The 17,780-nt window shown below is 61.9% G+C and overlaps 1 protein-coding gene across 1 annotated transcript in view; it reads right to left on the bottom strand.

The window, feature by feature from the left end:
- The window catches only part of lamb2l (laminin, beta 2-like), a 334,455-nt gene that overhangs the window by 36,771 nt on the left and 279,904 nt on the right, over positions 1-17,780 (bottom strand). Inside the window, exons 24-25 of the mRNA XM_072473107.1 lie at positions 16,006-16,223; positions 2,813-2,909 (exon numbers count right to left, since the gene is read on the bottom strand). Coding sequence (XP_072329208.1) covers positions 2,813-2,909; positions 16,006-16,223 — 315 coding nt within the window. The remainder of the gene's footprint in view (positions 1-2,812; positions 2,910-16,005; positions 16,224-17,780) is intronic.

Below are 17,780 nucleotides of genomic sequence, written 5' to 3'. Positions count from 1 at the left end.
CCTGATGTGCATCAGCCACTGGTGCGGTGCTCACCAGATTATGCATCTCGCTGTCCGTGACTGCTCTCTCCTCGGACAACCCTGTGATCTTCAGGGCCGTTCCTCATAGACGGCGGACCTGCTGGTCACCCTGCCTGCACTGACAGCCACTGCCACTGCCTCCCAGCTGGTATTGGTGACCCTGCTGCTTGTCCTCTGTCCCCCTCGGGGCAACAGGATGACCCGTCTCTCGTCGACGGCAACGAGAAATCTGGCCAGGTCGGCATCCCCAAAGCGAGGAGCAGGTCTGGGAGTGGGTGGCGAGGGAGTGGGTGGCGAGGGAGTGGGTGGCGAGGGAGTGGGTGGCGAGGGAGTGGGTGGCGAGGGAGTGGGTGGCGAGGGAGTGGGTGGCGAGGGAGTGGGTGGCGAGGGAGTGGGTGGCGAGGGAGTGGGTGGCGAGGGAGTGGGTGGCGAGGGAGTGGGTGGCGAGGGAGTGGGTGGCGAGGGAGTGGGTGGCGAGGGAGTGGGTGGCGAGGGAGTGGGTGGCGAGGGAGTGGGTGGCGAGGGAGTGGGTGGCGAGGGAGTGGGTGGCGAGGGAGTGGGTGGCGAGGGAGTGGGTGGCGAGGGAGTGGGTGGCGAGGGAGTGGGTGGCGAGGGAGTGGGTGGCGAGGGAGTGGGTGGCGAGGGAGTGGGTGGCGAGGGAGTGGGTGGCGAGGGAGTGGGTGGCGAGGGAGTGGGTGGCGAGGGAGTGGGTGGCGAGGGAGTGGGTGGCGAGGGAGTGGGTGGCGAGGGAGTGGGTGGCGAGGGAGTGGGTGGCGAGGGAGTGGGTGGCGAGGGAGTGGGTGGCGAGGGAGTGGGTGGCGAGGGAGTGGGTGGCGAGGGAGTGGGTGGCGAGGGAGTGGGTGGCGAGGGAGTGGGTGGCGAGGGAGTGGGTGGCGAGGGAGTGGGTGGCGAGGGAGTGGGTGGCGAGGGAGTGGGTGGCGAGGGAGTGGGTGGCGAGGGAGTGGGTGGCGAGGGAGTGGGTGGCGAGGGAGTGGGTGGCGAGGGAGTGGGTGGCGAGGGAGTGGGTGGCGAGGGAGTGGGTGGCGAGGGAGTGGGTGGCGAGGGAGTGGGTGGCGAGGGAGTGGGTGGCGAGGGAGTGGGTGGCGAGGGAGTGGGTGGCGAGGGAGTGGGTGGCGAGGGAGTGGGTGGCGAGGGAGTGGGTGGCGAGGGAGTGGGTGGCGAGGGAGTGGGTGGCGAGGGAGTGGGTGGCGAGGGAGTGGGTGGCGAGGGAGTGGGTGGCGAGGGAGTGGGTGGCGAGGGAGTGGGTGGCGAGGGAGTGGGTGGCGAGGGAGTGGGTGGCGAGGGAGTGGGTGGCGAGGGAGTGGGTGGCGAGGGAGTGGGTGGCGAGGGAGTGGGTGGCGAGGGAGTGGGTGGCGAGGGAGTGGGTGGCGAGGGAGTGGGTGGCGAGGGAGTGGGTGGCGAGGGAGTGGGTGGCGAGGGAGTGGGTGGCGAGGGAGTGGGTGGCGAGGGAGTGGGTGGCGAGGGAGTGGGTGGCGAGGGAGTGGGTGGCGAGGGAGTGGGTGGCGAGGGAGTGGGTGGCGAGGGAGTGGGTGGCGAGGGAGTGGGTGGCGAGGGAGTGGGTGGCGAGGGAGTGGGTGGCGAGGGAGTGGGTGGCGAGGGAGTGGGTGGCGAGGGAGTGGGTGGCGAGGGAGTGGGTGGCGAGGGAGTGGGTGGCGAGGGAGTGGGTGGCGAGGGAGTGGGTGGCGAGGGAGTGGGTGGCGAGGGAGTGGGTGGCGAGGGAGTGGGTGGCGAGGGAGTGGGTGGCGAGGGAGTGGGTGGCGAGGGAGTGGGTGGCGAGGGAGTGGGTGGCGAGGGAGTGGGTGGCGAGGGAGTGGGTGGCGAGGGAGTGGGTGGCGAGGGAGTGGGTGGCGAGGGAGTGGGTGGCGAGGGAGTGGGTGGCGAGGGAGTGGGTGGCGAGGGAGTGGGTGGCGAGGGAGTGGGTGGCGAGGGAGTGGGTGGCGAGGGAGTGGGTGGCGAGGGAGTGGGTGGCGAGGGAGTGGGTGGCGAGGGAGTGGGTGGCGAGGGAGTGGGTGGCGAGGGAGTGGGTGGCGAGGGAGTGGGTGGCGAGGGAGTGGGTGGCGAGGGAGTGGGTGGCGAGGGAGTGGGTGGCGAGGGAGTGGGTGGCGAGGGAGTGGGTGGCGAGGGAGTGGGTGGCGAGGGAGTGGGTGGCGAGGGAGTGGGTGGCGAGGGAGTGGGTGGCGAGGGAGTGGGTGGCGAGGGAGTGGGTGGCGAGGGAGTGTTAGGGGCGAGACGCTGAGGCGCGAGTCTTGAGGATCAGACGGCGAGACAGCCGGTGATGGTGAGAAGCTCGCGGGGATTCATTTCCAGCACAAAGTGCCGTTAAATACGGGCCACGATCTCGCCAACACAGACATCAAGAAACATCCCACCAAACGCTTGGAAAAGGATACTGAGAAATGTTTCCATTGAATCGCTCCTCACATTGTAGTCGAGGGAGGGACCTGCTCAGGTGAATCAGGCCAGACCGATCGCTCCACTGGCTTCTAGTGTTTAATATGGATTGGGGAGGGCGAAGAAATGAGAGGGGAAATTGCTCTCAGATGTTTTACCCCAGAACGGGTTGGATTTTTATCAGTTTCTTTCTGGTCTCCCAGGAGATGGGTTTGGGAGTTTGAATTCTGATGAATATGTTGCAGTGGGTGTGGTCAGGGAGGGTCTGCAGGGGTCCTTCCCACTCCCAGATTGCTTTTCCTTCGGAATAACTCCAATGATACCTGAAATTTCCACCCGTCCCCGGAAAGTCGACATTCCAGAGTTCTGGATTCCTTACCCTGACACAACAGCCCAGGGTTTCCCCAGTAACCTTCGCTGCATTCTGAGCAGGTCTGACCTCCAAATCCTGGACGACACTCGCACTGACCTGTGAACTGAACCACACGAATGGGAGTTAGCAACATGGACAACCCAGGGACACAGTCTTCGTTACAGTGGGGGGCGGGAGGGAGAGAGAGAGCGAGGGAGGGATAGAGGGGGGGAGTGAGAGAGCGAGGGAGCAAGGGAGTGAGCGAGGGAGTGGGCGAGGGAGGGAGCAAGGGAGGGAGCAAGGGAGGGAGCGAGGGAGGGAGCGAGGGAGGGAGGGAGCGAGGGAGGGAGCGAGGGAGGGAGCGAGGGAGGGAGCGAGGGAGGGAGCGAGGGAGGGAGCGAGGGAGGGAGCGAGGGAGGGAGCGAGGGAGGGAGCGAGGGAGGGAGCGAGGGAGGGAGCGAGGGAGGGAGCGAGGGAGGGAGCGAGGGAGGGAGCGAGGGAGGGAGGGAGGGAGAGAGGGAGGGAGAGAGGGAGGGAGGGAGCGAGGGAAGGAGAGAGGGAGCGAGGGAGCGAGGGAAGGAGAGAGGGAGGGAGCGAGGGAGCGCGGGAGGGAGGGAGTGGGTGAGCGAGGGAGGGAGGAAGAGAGGGAGGGAGGGAGAGAGGGGGAGGGCGGTAGCGAGGGAGGGAGGTAGCGAGGGAGGGAGGTAGCGAGGGAGGTAGCGAGGGATGGAGCGTGGGAGGGAGGTAGAGAGGGAGGGAGGGAGGGAGGTAGCGAGGGAGGGAGGGAGCGAGGGAGGAAGGGAGCGAGGGAGCGTGGAAGGGAGCTAGGGAGCGTGGAAGGGAGCGAGGGAGGGAGGGAGCAAGGGAGGGAGGGAGCAAGGGAGGGAGGGAGCAAGGGAGGGAGGGAGCAAGGGAGGGAGGGAGCAAGGGAGGGAGGGAGCAAGGGAGGGAGGGAGCAAGGGAGGGAGGGAGCAAGGGAGGGAGGGAGCAAGGGAGGGAGGGAGCAAGGGAGGGAGGGAGCAAGGGAGGGAGGGAGAGGGAGCAAGGGAGGGAGGGAGAGGGAGCAAGGGAGGGAGGGAGAGGGAGCAAGGGAGGGAGGGAGAGGGAGCAAGGGAGGGAGGGAGCGAGGGAGGGAGTGGTGAGCGAGGGAGAGGGGGAGAGAGGGAGGGAGAGAGGGAGGGAGAGAGGAAGGGAGAGAGGAAGGGAGTGGGTGAGTCAGGGAGGGAGGGAGAGAGCAAGGGAGGGAGTGAGCGAGGGAGGAAGGGAGGGAGGGAGTGAGGGAGCGAGGGAGGGAGTGAGGAGTGAGTGAGTGAGGGAGGGAGAGAGGGAGGGAGCGAGGGAAGGAGGGAGTGAGCGAGGAAGGGAGGGAGTGAGTGAGTGAGTGAGTGAGTGAGGGAGGGAGCGAGTGAGGGGAGGGAGTGAGGGTGTGAGGGAGGGAGGGATCAAGGGAGGGATGGAGGGAGTGAGCAAGGGAGGGAGGGAAGGAGGGAGTGAGCGAGGGAGGGAGGGAGGGAGGGATGAGGGGAGGGAGGGATGAGGGGAGGGGAGGGAGGGTGCGAGGGAGGGAGCGAGGGAGGGATCAAGGGAGGGATCAAGGGAGGGAGCGAGGAGGGAGCGAGGAGGGAGGGAGGGAGGGGGAGCGAGGGAGTGAGCGAGGGAGGGAGTGAGCGAGGGAGGGAGGGAGCGATGGAGGAAGGGAGTGAGCGAGGGATGGGGAGCGAGGGTGCAAGGGAGGGTGTGAAGGAGAGAGCAAGGGAGGGAGGGAGCGAGGCAGGGAGGGAGGGAGCGTGGAAGGGAGCGAGGGAGGGAGGGAGCAAGGGAGGGAGGGAGCAAGGGAGGGAGGGAGCAAGGGAGGGAGGGAGCAAGGGAGGGAGGGAGCAAGGGAGGGAGGGAGCAAGGGAGGGAGGGAGCAAGGGAGGGTGTGAAGGAGAGAGCGAGGGAGGGAGGGTGCGAGGCAGGGAGGGAGGGAGCGTGGAAGGCAGCGAGGGAGGGAGGGAGCAAGGGAGGGAGGGAGCAAGGGAGGGAGGGAGCAAGGGAGGGAGGGAGCAAGGGAGGGAGGGAGCAAGGGAGGGAGGGAGGGAGGAAGTGAGGGATGTAGTGAGCGAGGGAGCGAGGGGGGAGCGAGGGGGAGCGAGGGGGAGCGAGGGACGGAGGGAGGGAGGGAGGAAGGGAGGGAGTGAGTGGGAGTCAGCAAGGGAGGGTGAGCGAGGGAGGGAGCGAGGGAGGGAGGGAGCGAGGGAGGGAGCGAGCGAGCGAGCGAGCGAGGGAGGGAGCGAGGGAGGGAGGGAGGGAGGGAGGGAGGGAGGGAGGGAGCGAGGGAGGGAGGGAGGGAGGAAGGGAGGGAGGAAGGGAGAAAGTGAGTGGGAGTCAGCAAGGGAGGGTGAGCGAGGGAGGGAGCAAGGGAGGGAGCGGGGGAAGGAGGGAGCGAGGGAGGGAGGGAGCGAGGGAGGGAGCGAGGGAGGGAGCGAGGGAGGGAGCGAGGGAGGGAGCGAGGGAGGGAGCGAGGGAGGGAGCGAGGGAGGGAGCGAGGGAGGGAGCGAGGCAGGGAGCGAGGCAGGGAGCGAGGGAGGGAGCGAGGCAGGGAGCGAGGCAGGGAGCGAGGGAGGGAGGGAGGGAGGGAGCGAGGGAGGGAGCAAGGGAGGGAGCAAGGGAGGGAGGGAGGAAGGGAGGGAGGAAGGGAGAAAGTGAGTGGGAGTCAGCAAGGGAGGGTGAGCGAGGGAGGGAGCAAGGGAGGGAGCGGGGGAAGGAGGGAGCGAGGGAGGGAGCGGGGAAGGAGGGAGGGAGCGAGGGAGGGAGCGAGGGAGGGAGCGAGGGAGGGAGCGAGGGAGGGAGCGAGGGAGGGAGCGAGGGAGGGAGCGAGGGAGGGAGCGAGGCAGGGAGCGAGGCAGGGAGCGAGGGAGGGAGCGAGGGAGGGAGCGAGGGAGGGAGGGAGGGAGGGAGCAAGGGAGGGAGCAAGGGAGGGAGCAAGGGAGGGAGCAAGGGAGGGAGCAAGGGAGGGAGCGAGGGAGGGTGTGAGGAAGAGTGGGAGCGAGGGAGGGAGGGTGGGAGCGAGGGAGGGAGGCATCAAGGGAGGGAGGGAGTGAGGGAGGTAGTGAGGGAGGTAGTGAGCGAGGGAGGGTGGGAGCGAGGCAGGGAGGGAGGGAGCGAGCGAGGGAGGGTGTGAGGAAGGATGGGAGAGAGGGAGGGCGGCATCAGGGAGGGAGGGAGGAAGTGAGGGAGGGTGTGAGGAAGGGTGGAAGCGAGGGAGGGAGGGAGTGAGGGAGGGTGGGAGCGAGGGAGGGAGGCATCAAGGGAGGCAGGGAGGGAGGAAGTGAGGGAGGAAGTGAGGGAGGAAGTGAGGGATGTAGTGAGTGAGGGACCGAGGGGGGAGCGAGGGGGGAGCGAGGGGGGAGCGAGGGGGGAGCGAGGGGGGAGCGAGGGGGGAGCGAGGGGGGAGCGAGGGGGGAGCGAGGGGGGGAGAGAGGGGGGGAGAGAGGGGGGGAGGGAGTGAGTGGGAGTCAGCAAGGGAGGGTGAGCGAGGGAGGGAGCGAGGGAGGGAGCGAGGGAGGGAGCGAGGGAGGGAGCGAGGGAGGGAGGGAGGGAGGGAGGGAGGGAGCGAGGGAGGGAGCGAGGGAGGGAGGGAGCGAGGGAGGGAGCGAGGGAGGGAGCGAGGGAGGGAGCGAGGGAGGGAGGGAGGAAGGGAGTGAGTGGGAGTCAGCAAGGGAGGGTGAGCGAGGGAGGGAGCAAGGGAGGGAGCGGGGGAAGGAGGGAGCGGGGGAAGGAGGGAGCGGGGGAAGGAGGGAGCGGGGGAAGGAGGGAGCGGGGGAAGGAGGGAGCGGGGGAAGGAGGGAGCGGGGGAAGGAGGGAGCGGGGGAAGGAGGGAGCGGGGGAAGGAGGGAGCGGGGGAAGGAGGGAGCGGGGGAAGGAGGGAGCGGGGGAAGGAGGGAGCGGGGGAAGGAGGGAGCGGGGGAAGGAGGGAGCGGGGGAAGGAGGGAGCGGGGAAGGAGGGAGCGGGGGAAGGAGGGAGCGGGGGAAGGAGGGAGCGGGGGAAGGAGGGAGCGGGGGAAGGAGGGAGCGGGGGAAGGAGGGAGCGGGGGAAGGAGGGAGCGGGGGAAGGAGGGAGCGGGGGAAGGAGGGAGCGGGGGAAGGAGGGAGCGGGGGAAGGAGGGAGCGGGGGAAGGAGGGAGCGGGGGAAGGAGGGAGCGGGGGAAGGAGGGAGCGGGGGAAGGAGGGAGCGGGGGAAGGAGGGAGCGGGGGAAGGAGGGAGCGGGGGAAGGAGGGAGCGGGGGAAGGAGGGAGCGGGGGAAGGAGGGAGCGGGGGAAGGAGGGAGCGGGGGAAGGAGGGAGCGGGGGAAGGAGGGAGCGGGGGAAGGAGGGAGCGGGGGAAGGAGGGAGCGGGGGAAGGAGGAAGCGGGGGAAGGAGGGAGCGAGGGAGGGAGCGAGGGAGGGAGCGAGGGAGGGAGCGAGGGAGGGAGCGAGGGAGGGAGCGAGGGAGGGAGCGAGGGAGGGAGCGAGGGAGGGAGCGAGGGAGGGAGCGAGGGAGGGAGCGAGGGAGCGAGGGAGGAAGGGAGGAAGGGAGGAAGGGAGGAAGGGAGGAAGGGAGGAAGGAAGGGAGGAAGGGAGGAAGGGAGGAAGGGAGGAAGGGAGGGAGGGGGGAGCGAGGGAGTGAGCGAGGGAGGGAGTGAGCGAGGGAGGGAGGTAGGGAGTGAGCGATGGAGGGAGGGAGGGAGTGAGCGATGGAGGGAGGGAGGGAGTGAGCGAGGGATGAGGGGAGGGAGGGTGCAAGAGAGGGTGTGAAGGAGAGAGCGAGGGAGGGAGGGAGCGAGGCAGGGAGTGAGGGAGCAAGGCACGGAGTGAGGGAGCGAGGGAGGAAGTGAGGGAGGGTGTGAGGAAGAGTGGGAGTGAGGGAGGGAGGGTGGGAGCGAGGGAGGGAGGCATCAAGGGAGGGAGGGAGTGAGGGAGGTAGTGAGGGAGGTAGTGAGCGAGGGAGGGAGGGAGCGAGGCAGTGAGGGAGCGAGCGAGCGAGGGAGGGTGTGAGGAAGGATGGGAGCGAGGGAGGGCGGCATCAAGGGAGGGAGGGAGGGAGTGAGGGAGGGTGGGAGGGAGGGGGGAGCGAGGGAGGGAGGGGGAGCGAGAGAGTGAGGGAGGGAGTGAGCGAGGGAGGGAGGAAGGGAGGGAGGAAGGGAGGGAGTGAGTGGGAGTCAGCAAGGGAGGGTGAGCGAGGGAGGGAGCGGGGGAAGGAGGGAGTGGGGGAAGGAGGGAGCGGGGGAAGGAGGGAGCGGGGGAAGGAGGGAGTGAGCGAGGGAGGGAGCGAGCGAGTGAGCGAGGGAGTGAGTGAGTGAGGGAGCGAACGAGGGAGGGAGGGAACGAGGGAGGGAGGGAGGGAGGGAGGGAGGGAGTGAGCGATGGTGGGAGGGAGGGAGCGAGGGATGAGGGGAGGGAGGGTGCAAGAGAGGGAGCGAGGCAGGGTGGGAGCAAGGGAGGGAGGGAGGGAGGGAGTGAGGGAGTGAGGCATCAAGGGAGGGAGATAGTGAGGGAGATAGTGAGGGAGATAGTGAGGGAGATAGTGAGGGAGATAGTGAGGGAGATAGTGAGGGAGGTAGTGAGGGAGGTAGTGAGGGAGGTAGTGAGGGAGGTAGTGAGGGAGGTAGTGAGGGAGGTAGTGAGGGAGGTAGTGAGGGAGGTAGTGAGGGAGGTAGTGAGGGAGGTAGTGAGGGAGGTAGTGAGGGAGGTAGTGAGGGAGGTAGTGAGGGAGGTAGTGAGGGAGGTGGTGAGGGAGGTAGTGAGGGAGGTAGTGAGGGAGGTAGTGAGGGAGGTAGTGAGGGAGGTAGTGAGGGAGGTAGGGAGGGAGGGAGGGAGGGAGGGAGAGAGCGAGGGAGGGAGCGAGGGAGGGAGCGAGGGAGGGAGCGAGGGAGGGAGCGAGGGAGGGAGCGAGGGAGGGAGCGAGGGAGGGAGCGAGGGAGGGAGCGAGGGCGGGAGCGAGGGAGGGAGCGAGGGAGGGAGCGAGGGAGGGAGCGAGGGAGGGAGCGAGGGAGGGAGCGAGGGAGGGAGCGAGGGATGAGGGGAGGGAGGGTGCGCGGGAGGGAGCGAGGGAGGGAGGGAGCGAGGCAAGGAGGGAGGGAGTGAGGCAGGGAGGGAGGGAGCGAGGGAGGGAGCGAGGGAGGGTGTGAGGAGGGATTGGAGTGAGGGAGGGAGGGAGGGAGGGAGGGAGGGAGGGAGCGAGGGAGCGAGGGAGCGAGGAAGCGAGGAAGCGAGGGAGGGAGGGAGGGAGGGAGCGAGGGAGGGAGGGAGCGAGGGAGGGAGCGAGGGAGGGAGCGAGGGAGGGAGCGAGGGAGGGAGCGAGGGAGGGAGCGAGGGAGGGAGCGAGGGAGGGAGCGAGGGAGGGAGCGAGGGAGGGAGCGAGGGAGGGAGCGAGGGAGGGAGCGAGGGAGGGAGCGAGGGAGGGAGCGAGGGAGGGAGCGAGGGAGGGAGCGAGGGATGAGGGGAGGGAGCGAGGGAGGGAGCGAGGGATGAGGGGAGGGATGAGGGGAGGGAGGGTGCGCGGGAGTGAGCGAGGGAGGGAGGGAGCGAGGCAAGGAGGGAGGGAGTGAGGCAGGGAGGGAGCGAGGGAGCGAGGGAGCGAGGGAGCGAGGGAGCGAGGGAGCGAGGGAGCGAGGGAGCGAGGGAGCGAGGGAGCGAGGGAGCGAGGGAGCGAGGGAGCGAGGGAGCGAGGGAGCGAGGGAGCGAGGGAGGGAGCGAGGGAGCGAGGGAGCGAGGGAGCGAGGGAGCGAGGGAGGGAGCGAGGGAGCGAGGGAGCGAGGGAGGGAGCGAGGGAGGGAGGGAGGGAGGGAGCGAGGGAGCGAGGGAGGGAGTGAGGGAGGGAGGGAGGGAGTGAGCGAGGGAGGGAGCGAGGGAGGGAGGGAGCGAGGGAGGGAGCGAGGGAGGGAGGGAGCGAGGGAGGGAGTGAGGAAGGATTGGAGGGAGGGAGTGAGGGAGAGAGCGAGGGAGGGAGGCATCAAAGGAGGGAGTGAGGGAGGTAGTAAGGGAGGTAGTGAGCGAGGGAGTGAGCAGGGGAGTGAGCGAGGGAGGGGGAGCGAGCGAGCGAGGAAGGGAGGGAGGAAGGGAGGGAGTGAGAGGGAGTGAGCAAGGGAGGGTGGGGGAGGGAGGGAGTGAGCGAGGGAGGGAGGGGGAGCGAGGGAGGGAGGGAGTGAGCGAGGAAGGGAGGGAGGAAGGGAGTGAGAGAGGGAGGGAGGGAGGGAGGGAGGGAGGGAGGGAGGGAGGGAGGGAGCGAGGGGCATGGGTGTTGGGGATCCGAGTGGAAATATCAATCCCTGTGCCTGGGATTCATTCATTTGTGAATCATTTTCCCGTCGGCTGGTCAACCTCCTTTAAACAACTTCCCCTTTAACCTGGAGAAGGGTCAATTTCAGCCGTTCCCTGGGGAAGTTAAAATCACCCTCAACACATCAGGTGTGGCTCAGTCGCTCGATCGCTGTTACCTTGGGTCAGGAGATCCCAGGTGTCCCATGACCAAGGTTGACATTCCTAGCACAGGCTGGGGGGGTTGGGGGGGGGGGGGTCTGCACTGTTGCACGGTTGCTGAGGGAGTGCTGTACTGTCAGAGGGTCAGTACTGAGGGAGTGCTGCACTGTCAGAGGGTCAGTACTGAGGGAGCGCTGCACTGTCAGAGGGTCAGTACGGATGGAGTGCCGCACTGTCAGAGGGTTAGTACTGAGGGAGTGCTGCACTGTCAGAGGGTCAGTACTGAGGGAGCGCTGCACTGTCAGAGGGTCAGTACTGAGGGAGTGCTGCACTGTCAGAGGGTCAGTACTGAGGGAGTGCCGCACTGTCAGAGGGTCAGTACTGAGGGAGTGCTGCACTGTCAGAGGGTCAGTACTGAGGGAGTGCTGCACTGTCAGAGGGTCAGTACTGAGGGAGCGCTGCACTGTCAGAGGGTCAGTACGGATGGAGTGCCGCACTGTCAGAGGGTTAGTACTGAGGGAGTGCTGCACTGTCAGAGGGTCAGTACTGAGGGAGCGCTGCACTGTCAGAGGGTCAGTACTGAGGGAGTGCTGCACTGTCAGAGGGTCAGTACTGAGGGAGTGCCGCACTGTCAGAGGGTCAGTACTGAGGGAGTGCTGCACTGTCAGAGGGTCAGTACTGAGGGAGCGCTGCACTGTCAGAGGGTCAGTACGGATGGAGTGCCGCACTATCAGAGGGTCAGTACTGAGGGAGTGCCGCACTGTCAGAGGGTCAGTGCTGGGGGAGTGCTGCACTGTCAGAGGGTCAGTACTGAGGGAGTGCCGCACTGTCAGAGGGTCAGTACTGAGGGAGTGCTGCACTGTCAGAGGGTCAGTACTGAGGGAGTGCTGCACTGTCAGAGGGTCAGTACTGAGGGAGCGCTGCACTGTCAGAGGGTCAGTACGGATGGAGTGCCGCACTATCAGAGGGTCTGTACTGAGGGAGTGCCGCACTGAGGGGAAGTTAAAATCACCCTCAGCACATCAGGTGTGGCTCAGTCGCTCGATCGCTGTTACCTTGGGTCAGGAGATCCCAGGTGTCCCAGGACCAAGGTTGACATTCCTAGCACAGGCTGGGGGGGTGGGGGGGGGTCTGCACTGTTGCACGGTTGCTGAGGGAGTGCTGTACTGTCAGAGGGTCAGTACTGAGGGAGTGCTGCACTGTCAGAGGGTCAGTACTGAGGGAGTGCTGCACTGTCAGAGGGCAGTCCTGAGGGAGTGCTGCACTGTCAGAGGGTCAGTACTGAGGGAGTGCCGCACTGTGAGAGGGTCAGTACTGAGGGAGTGCTGCACTGTCAGAGGGTCAGTACTGAGGGAGCGCTGCACTGTCAGAGGGTCAGTACTGAGGGAGCGCTGCACTGTCAGACGGTCAGTACGGATGGAGTGCCGCACTGTCAGAGGGTCAGTACTGAGGGAGTGCCGCACTGTCAGAGGGTCAGTGCTGGGGGAGTGCTGCACTGTCAGAGGGTCAGTACTGAGGGAGTGCCGCACTGTCAGAGGGTCAGTACTGAGGGAGCGCTGCACTGTCAGAGGGTCAGTACGGATGGAGTGCCGCACTATCAGAGGGTGAGTACTGAGGGAGTGCCGCACTGTCAGAGGGTCAGTGCTGGGGGAGTGCTGCACTGTCAGAGGGTCAGTACTGAGGGAGTGCCGCACTGTCAGAGGGTCAGTACTGAGCGAGTGCTGCCCTGTCAGAGGGTCAGTACTGAGGGAGTGCCGCACTGTCAGAGGGTCAGTACTGAGAGACTGCTGCACTGTCAGAGGGTCAGTACTGAGGGAGTACTGCACTGTCAGAGGGTCAGTACTGAGGGAGCGCTGCACTGTCAGAGGGTCAGTACTGAGGGAGAGCTGCACTGTCAGAGGGTCAGTACTGAGGGAGTGCTGCACTGTCAGAGGGTCAGTACTGAGGGAGTGCTGCACTGTCAGAGGGTCAGTACTGAGGGAGTGCCGCACTGTCAGAGAGTCAGTACTGAGGGAGTGCTGCACTGTCAGAGGGTCAGTACTGAGGGAGTGCCGCACTGTCAGAGGGTCAGTACTGAGGGAGTGCTGCGCTGTCAGAGGGTCAGTACTGAGGGAGTGCTGCACTGTCAGAGGGTCAGTACTGAGGGAGTGCCGCACTGTCAGAGGGTCAGTACTGAGGGAGTGCTGCACTGTCAGAGGGTCAGTACTGAGGGAGTCACAGAAAGAGGCCCTTCAGTCCACAGTGTCTCTGCTGGTCACCAAGCACCTCTCTACTCCAATCCCACTTTCCAGCACTCGGTTCTCAGCATTGTGTGCTCGGGCGTTTCAAATACTCATCTAAATACTTCTTAAATGTTGTGAGGCTTCCCGCCTCTACCGCCCTTTCAGGCAGCGAGTTCCAGACTCCCACCCCCCTCTGGGTGACAAAGGCTTTCCCTCACATCCCCTCGAAACCTCCTGCCCCTCACCTTCAATCTCTGTCCGGGGATATTGACCTCCACTATATCCACCCTATCTCTGCTCAGAATTTTGTCCACCTCAATCAGGTCCCCCTCATCCTCTCTGCTCCAGGGAAAACAACCCCAGACTATCCAGCCCCTCTTCACAGCTGAAACGCTCCAGCCCAGGCAACCATCCTGGTGAATCTCCTCTGCACCCCCTCAATGCAATCACATCCTTCCTATAGCGTGGCGACCAGAACTGCACACAGTGCTCCAGCTGGGGCCTAACCAGTGTATATACAGCTCCATCATAACCTCCATCGTATTCAATGACTCAGCTATTAAAGGCAAGAATCCCATTGGCCTTCTTAACCTCCTCATCTACCTGTCCTGCTGCCTTCAGAGATCTGTGAACCTGCACAGCAAGGTCTCTCTGACTCCGAGTACGGTTCTTGTGTATTCCCTTGGCTTGTTAGTCCCCGAAAAATGTATCAGGTTAAATTCCATTTTCTATTGTCCTGCCCATCTGCCCTATCATCCTGTAATCTAAGGCTTTCCTCCTCACTGTTTACCACATCATCAACTTATTGATTATACCCTCCACATTCACATCCACATGAACGCACACTGCAAACAACAAGGGCCCAGGCAGCGATCCCTGCGGATCACCATTGGACACAGGCTTCTAGTCACAAGAACAACCTTCGACCAGCACCCTCTGCATGAAGCCAGTTTTGGATCCAATTTTTCAAATTGCCTTGGATCACATGGGCTCTCACCTTCTTTATCAATCTCCCATTGGGACCTTGTCAAAAGCCTTACTGAAATCCATATAAACTACATCAACCGCACTACCCTCATCTACACACCTAGTCACCTCCTCAAAAAATTCAATTAAACTTATTAAACATGTGCCGGAATTCTCCGGTTTTTGGGATTCTCCATTCCCTCTGTCAGTGCACTCCCGCCCGCAGGGTTCCTGGCAGCATGGAGTGGCTAGACTGGCATCGTAGAGAATCCCGCTGCTGTCCGAATGGCATACCGCCGAGGTACACGCGGCGGGGGGACCGGAGAATCCCACTCTGTCTTCTCCCCCCTGACTAACCCACGCTGACCATCCTTAATTAATCTTTGCCTCTTCAAGTGGAGATTAATTCTGTCCCTCAGAATTTCTTCCAATTATTTCCCTTCCACCGGGATCAGGGGTGAGCTGGCAAGATGGATACAGAACTGGCTAGGTCATAGAAGGCAGAGAGTAGCAATGGAAGGGTGCTTTTCTAATTGGAGGGCTGTGACCAGTGGTGTTCCGCAGGGATCAGTGCTGGGACCGTTGCTGTTTGTAGTATATATAAATGATTTGGAGGAAATGTAACTGGTCTGATTAGTAAGTTTGCAGACGACACAAAGGTTGGTGGAATTGCGGATAGCGATGAGGACTGTCAGAGGATACAGCAGGATTTAGATTGTTTGGAGACTTGGGCGGTGAGATGGCAGATGGAGTTTAATCCGGACAAATGTGAGGTAATGCATTTTGGAAGGGCTAATGCAGGTAGGGAATATACAGTGAATGGTAGAACCCTCAAGAGTATTGAAAGTCAAAGAGATCTAGGAGTACAGGTCCACAGGTCATTGAAAGGGGCAACACAGGTGGAGAAGGTAGTCAAGAAGGCATACGGCATGCTTGCCTTCATTGGCCGGGGCATTGAATATAAGAATTGGTAAGTCATGTTACAGCTGTATAGAACCTTAGTTAGGCCACACTTGGAGTATAGTGTTCAATTCTGGTCGCCACACTACCAGAAGGATGTGGAGGCTTTAGAGATGGTGCAGAAGAGATTTACCAGACTGTTGCCTGGTATGGAGGGCATTAGCTATGAGGAGCGATTGAATAAACTCGGTTTGTTCTCACTGGAACGAAGGAGGTTGAGGGGCGACCTGATAGAGGTCTACAAAATTATGAGGGGCATAGACAGAGTGGATAGTCAGAGGCTTCTCCCCGGGGTAGAGGGGTAAATTACTAGGGGACATAGGTTTAAGGTGAGAGGGGCAAGGTTTAGAGTAGATGTACGAGGCAAGTTTTTTACACAGAGGGTAGTGGGTGCCTGGAACTCGCTACCGGAGGAGGTGGTGGAAGCAGGGACGACAGTGACATTTAAGGGGCATCTTGACAAATACATGAATAGGATGGGAATAAAGGGATACAGGAAGTGTAGAAGATTGTAGTTTAGTCGGGCAGCATGATCGGCACGGGCTTGGAGGGCCGAAGGGCCTGTTCCTGTGCTGTACGTTTCTTTGTTCTTTGTTCTTGACGTTAGAGTCACTGGCCTGTAATGATTGCTTTTATCCAACTTCCCTTCTTAATAATGAACCATAGAATCAGAATTCCTACGGTGCAGAAGGAGGCCATTCAGCCCATTGAGTCTGCACTGACTCTCTGAAAGAGCCCCCTACCTAGGCCCCCTCCCCCTCCCTATCGCTGTAACCCCCCACCACCTAACCTGCACTTTTTTGCACACCTAGGGGGAAATTTATCATGGCCAATCCACCTAACCTGCACATCTTTGGACTGTGGGGGGAAACCGGAGCACCCGGAGGAAACCCACGCAGACACGGGGAGAACAGACAGTGACCCAAGCCGGGAATTAAACCTGGGTCCCTGGCGCTGTGCAGAAACAGTACTGGCCACTGTGCCACCCCTGGTACCACACCAGCTGTCCTGCTCTCTGGCACCTCTTCTACACCAGAGAGGATTTGAAAATTAGCGTCAGAGCCTCTGCAATCTCCTCCCTTGTCTCACGTGGCGGCCGAGGACACTTATCTTGTAACCCCACGAAAACTGCTCACACCTCATCCCTCTCAATGCTAATCTGTTTGATTATATCACAGTCCCCATCCTGATTTCTACACCTTTCAATACCTTTCTCCTTCTCCGTAGTGAACACAGATGTAAAACTTCATATAAAACCACACCACCATCTTGTCACTTTGGTCCCCACACTCTTTCCCTGGTTTCCCACTTGCCCGGAGTATATTTATAAAACACCCGGGATTTTCCTTTATTTTACCCGCCAGTGTTTTTTATGCCCCCTCTTCTATTTTTTATGTACCGCGCTGCACTTTCCAGCTCTTCCAGGGCAGCCACAGTTTTGAGCCCCATGTACCTGCCATTAGCTCCCATTTTACCCTGATTCAATCTTGTGTATTCCTCGACACCCTGATCTCGGAGGGTCTGGCCTGCCGCTTGTTTAGGCTCTGCCCCCTCTCGAGGCCCGTGAAAAACATGCCCCCCCAATTTCCCCCCAAATCTTTGATGAGGAAAGAGGTGATCGGGAATATTTACCATGTTGCAGAGCTGAGTATGAGAATGTTCCGGATTACACCGACAGGGCTCACAGCCTTCCAGACTGCCGAAGTTCCAGTAACCGAGGCCACATTGATCGCAGTTCTTCCCGATGACATTCTCTCTGCAGGTGCATTGCCCACTAACCCGCTCACACTGGCAGCTCTCTCTGGAGCTACACTGGGACTCCAGCGTACCCTGGCTGTTACACGTGCAGCCTGAAATAACAATAAATAAATATCAGCCTGTCCTACTTCAGCTCCCCACATACCCGCCTGACAATCAGCAACAGCTCGAGGCTGGGATTCTCTGTTGCGAGTCAGCCCCTCTCAGCGAGAATGGAGAAGGTGGCACTCAGCAAAGCTCCCATTCACTGCGACACACCAGACAATCCCGACCCGAATTTCACTTTTATTCGCAGATTCCTCACTTGGTCGCCCAATGTCACAGGTTCCTCACTGCTGTCCACTTCCACTTGGGACATAGGAAATAGGAGCTGTCACAATATGTGGCTATTGTAAGGAACAAAAAGGGTGAATGTAATGTTAGTTCTCTAGTCTCTAGATGGTGCTATAGAGCAACCATATAAATATCACATGCCTCCTTGGCTTCGGGGAGAGAGTGGGAGGGAGCAGACTGAGTAGATGTGAGAGCTTGTAGCTGGTAGCATCGTTTCGTATTGTAGAAGTGGAGTGTATTGTTTACTTATCTAATTCCTTAGCAAATGTTTGAATCTAATTACGTGTAGTGTAATAAATTAGCTTTGTTTCTTGAACACTGCTTGCTGTTCTTTGTCAACACTGCAACCTTCTCCATCCTGAAGAACAATACAGAGAACACAACAGGGGCAAGAGAAGATCATTAGCCCCGCTCCCCCGCCGCTCCGCACCGCTGACCTTTGCCTCTGCCCCATTCTCCCGCCCGCTCTCCTTATCTCTTGATTACCCAAAAGGCCAAAAGTGATTCCATCCCAGCCCGAAATAGACTGAATAAAGTGTCAATCCCACTGGCTCTCTGCCTTTTCAAACGTGCAGATAGTGACAGGAACTGGTGGAGCCCGTGGGGACATTCACAGCCAAGTCGGCTCCAATGCAACATCCACACTTCCTATCAGTTCGTGCTGATCAGCCAGGCTGTAAATTACAGACAATTCACAGCACAGAATCAGACCATTCAGCCCATCGAGCCTGTGACACTGCTCGTTCAATTACAGCGATCTACCCAAACCCCATATCCTGCCATCCATCTCCATTCCTTCCCTTTCCACGACTCATCCCATTTATTGTGAATGACGTTACAATCTCTGCCCCTCACTATCTGCTTGTGCGGAAGGAGGCAGCTGTGTCTCAGTGGGTAACCCCATCTCCTCTGAATCCGGAATAGAGGAATGATGGCTCATTCCAGTGACGTGACCTCAAAAGGTTGGCCTACACTGGTGTGCAGTACTGAGGGAGTGCCGCACTGTCAGAGGGTCAGTACTGAGGGAGTGCCGCACTGTCAGAGGGTCAGTACTGAGGGAGTGCCGCACTGTCAGAGGGTCAGTACTGAGGGAGTGCCGCACTGTCAGAGGGTCAGTACTGAGGGAGTGCAGCACTGTCAGAGGGTCAGTACTGAGGGAGTGCTGCACTGTCAGAAGTTCAGTGCTGAGGGAGAGCCGCACTGTCAGAGGGTCAGTACTGAGGGAGTGCCGCACTGTCAGAGGGTCAGTACTGAGGGAGTGCCGCACTGTCAGAGGGTCAGTACTGAGGGAGTGCTGCACTGTCAGAGGGTCAGTA

This window comes from Scyliorhinus torazame, chromosome 13 (assembly GCF_047496885.1).
Source record: "Scyliorhinus torazame isolate Kashiwa2021f chromosome 13, sScyTor2.1, whole genome shotgun sequence".
Taxonomy (NCBI): Eukaryota; Metazoa; Chordata; class Chondrichthyes; order Carcharhiniformes; family Scyliorhinidae; genus Scyliorhinus; species Scyliorhinus torazame.
This window is presented reverse-complemented; position numbering and strand designations above follow the sequence as displayed.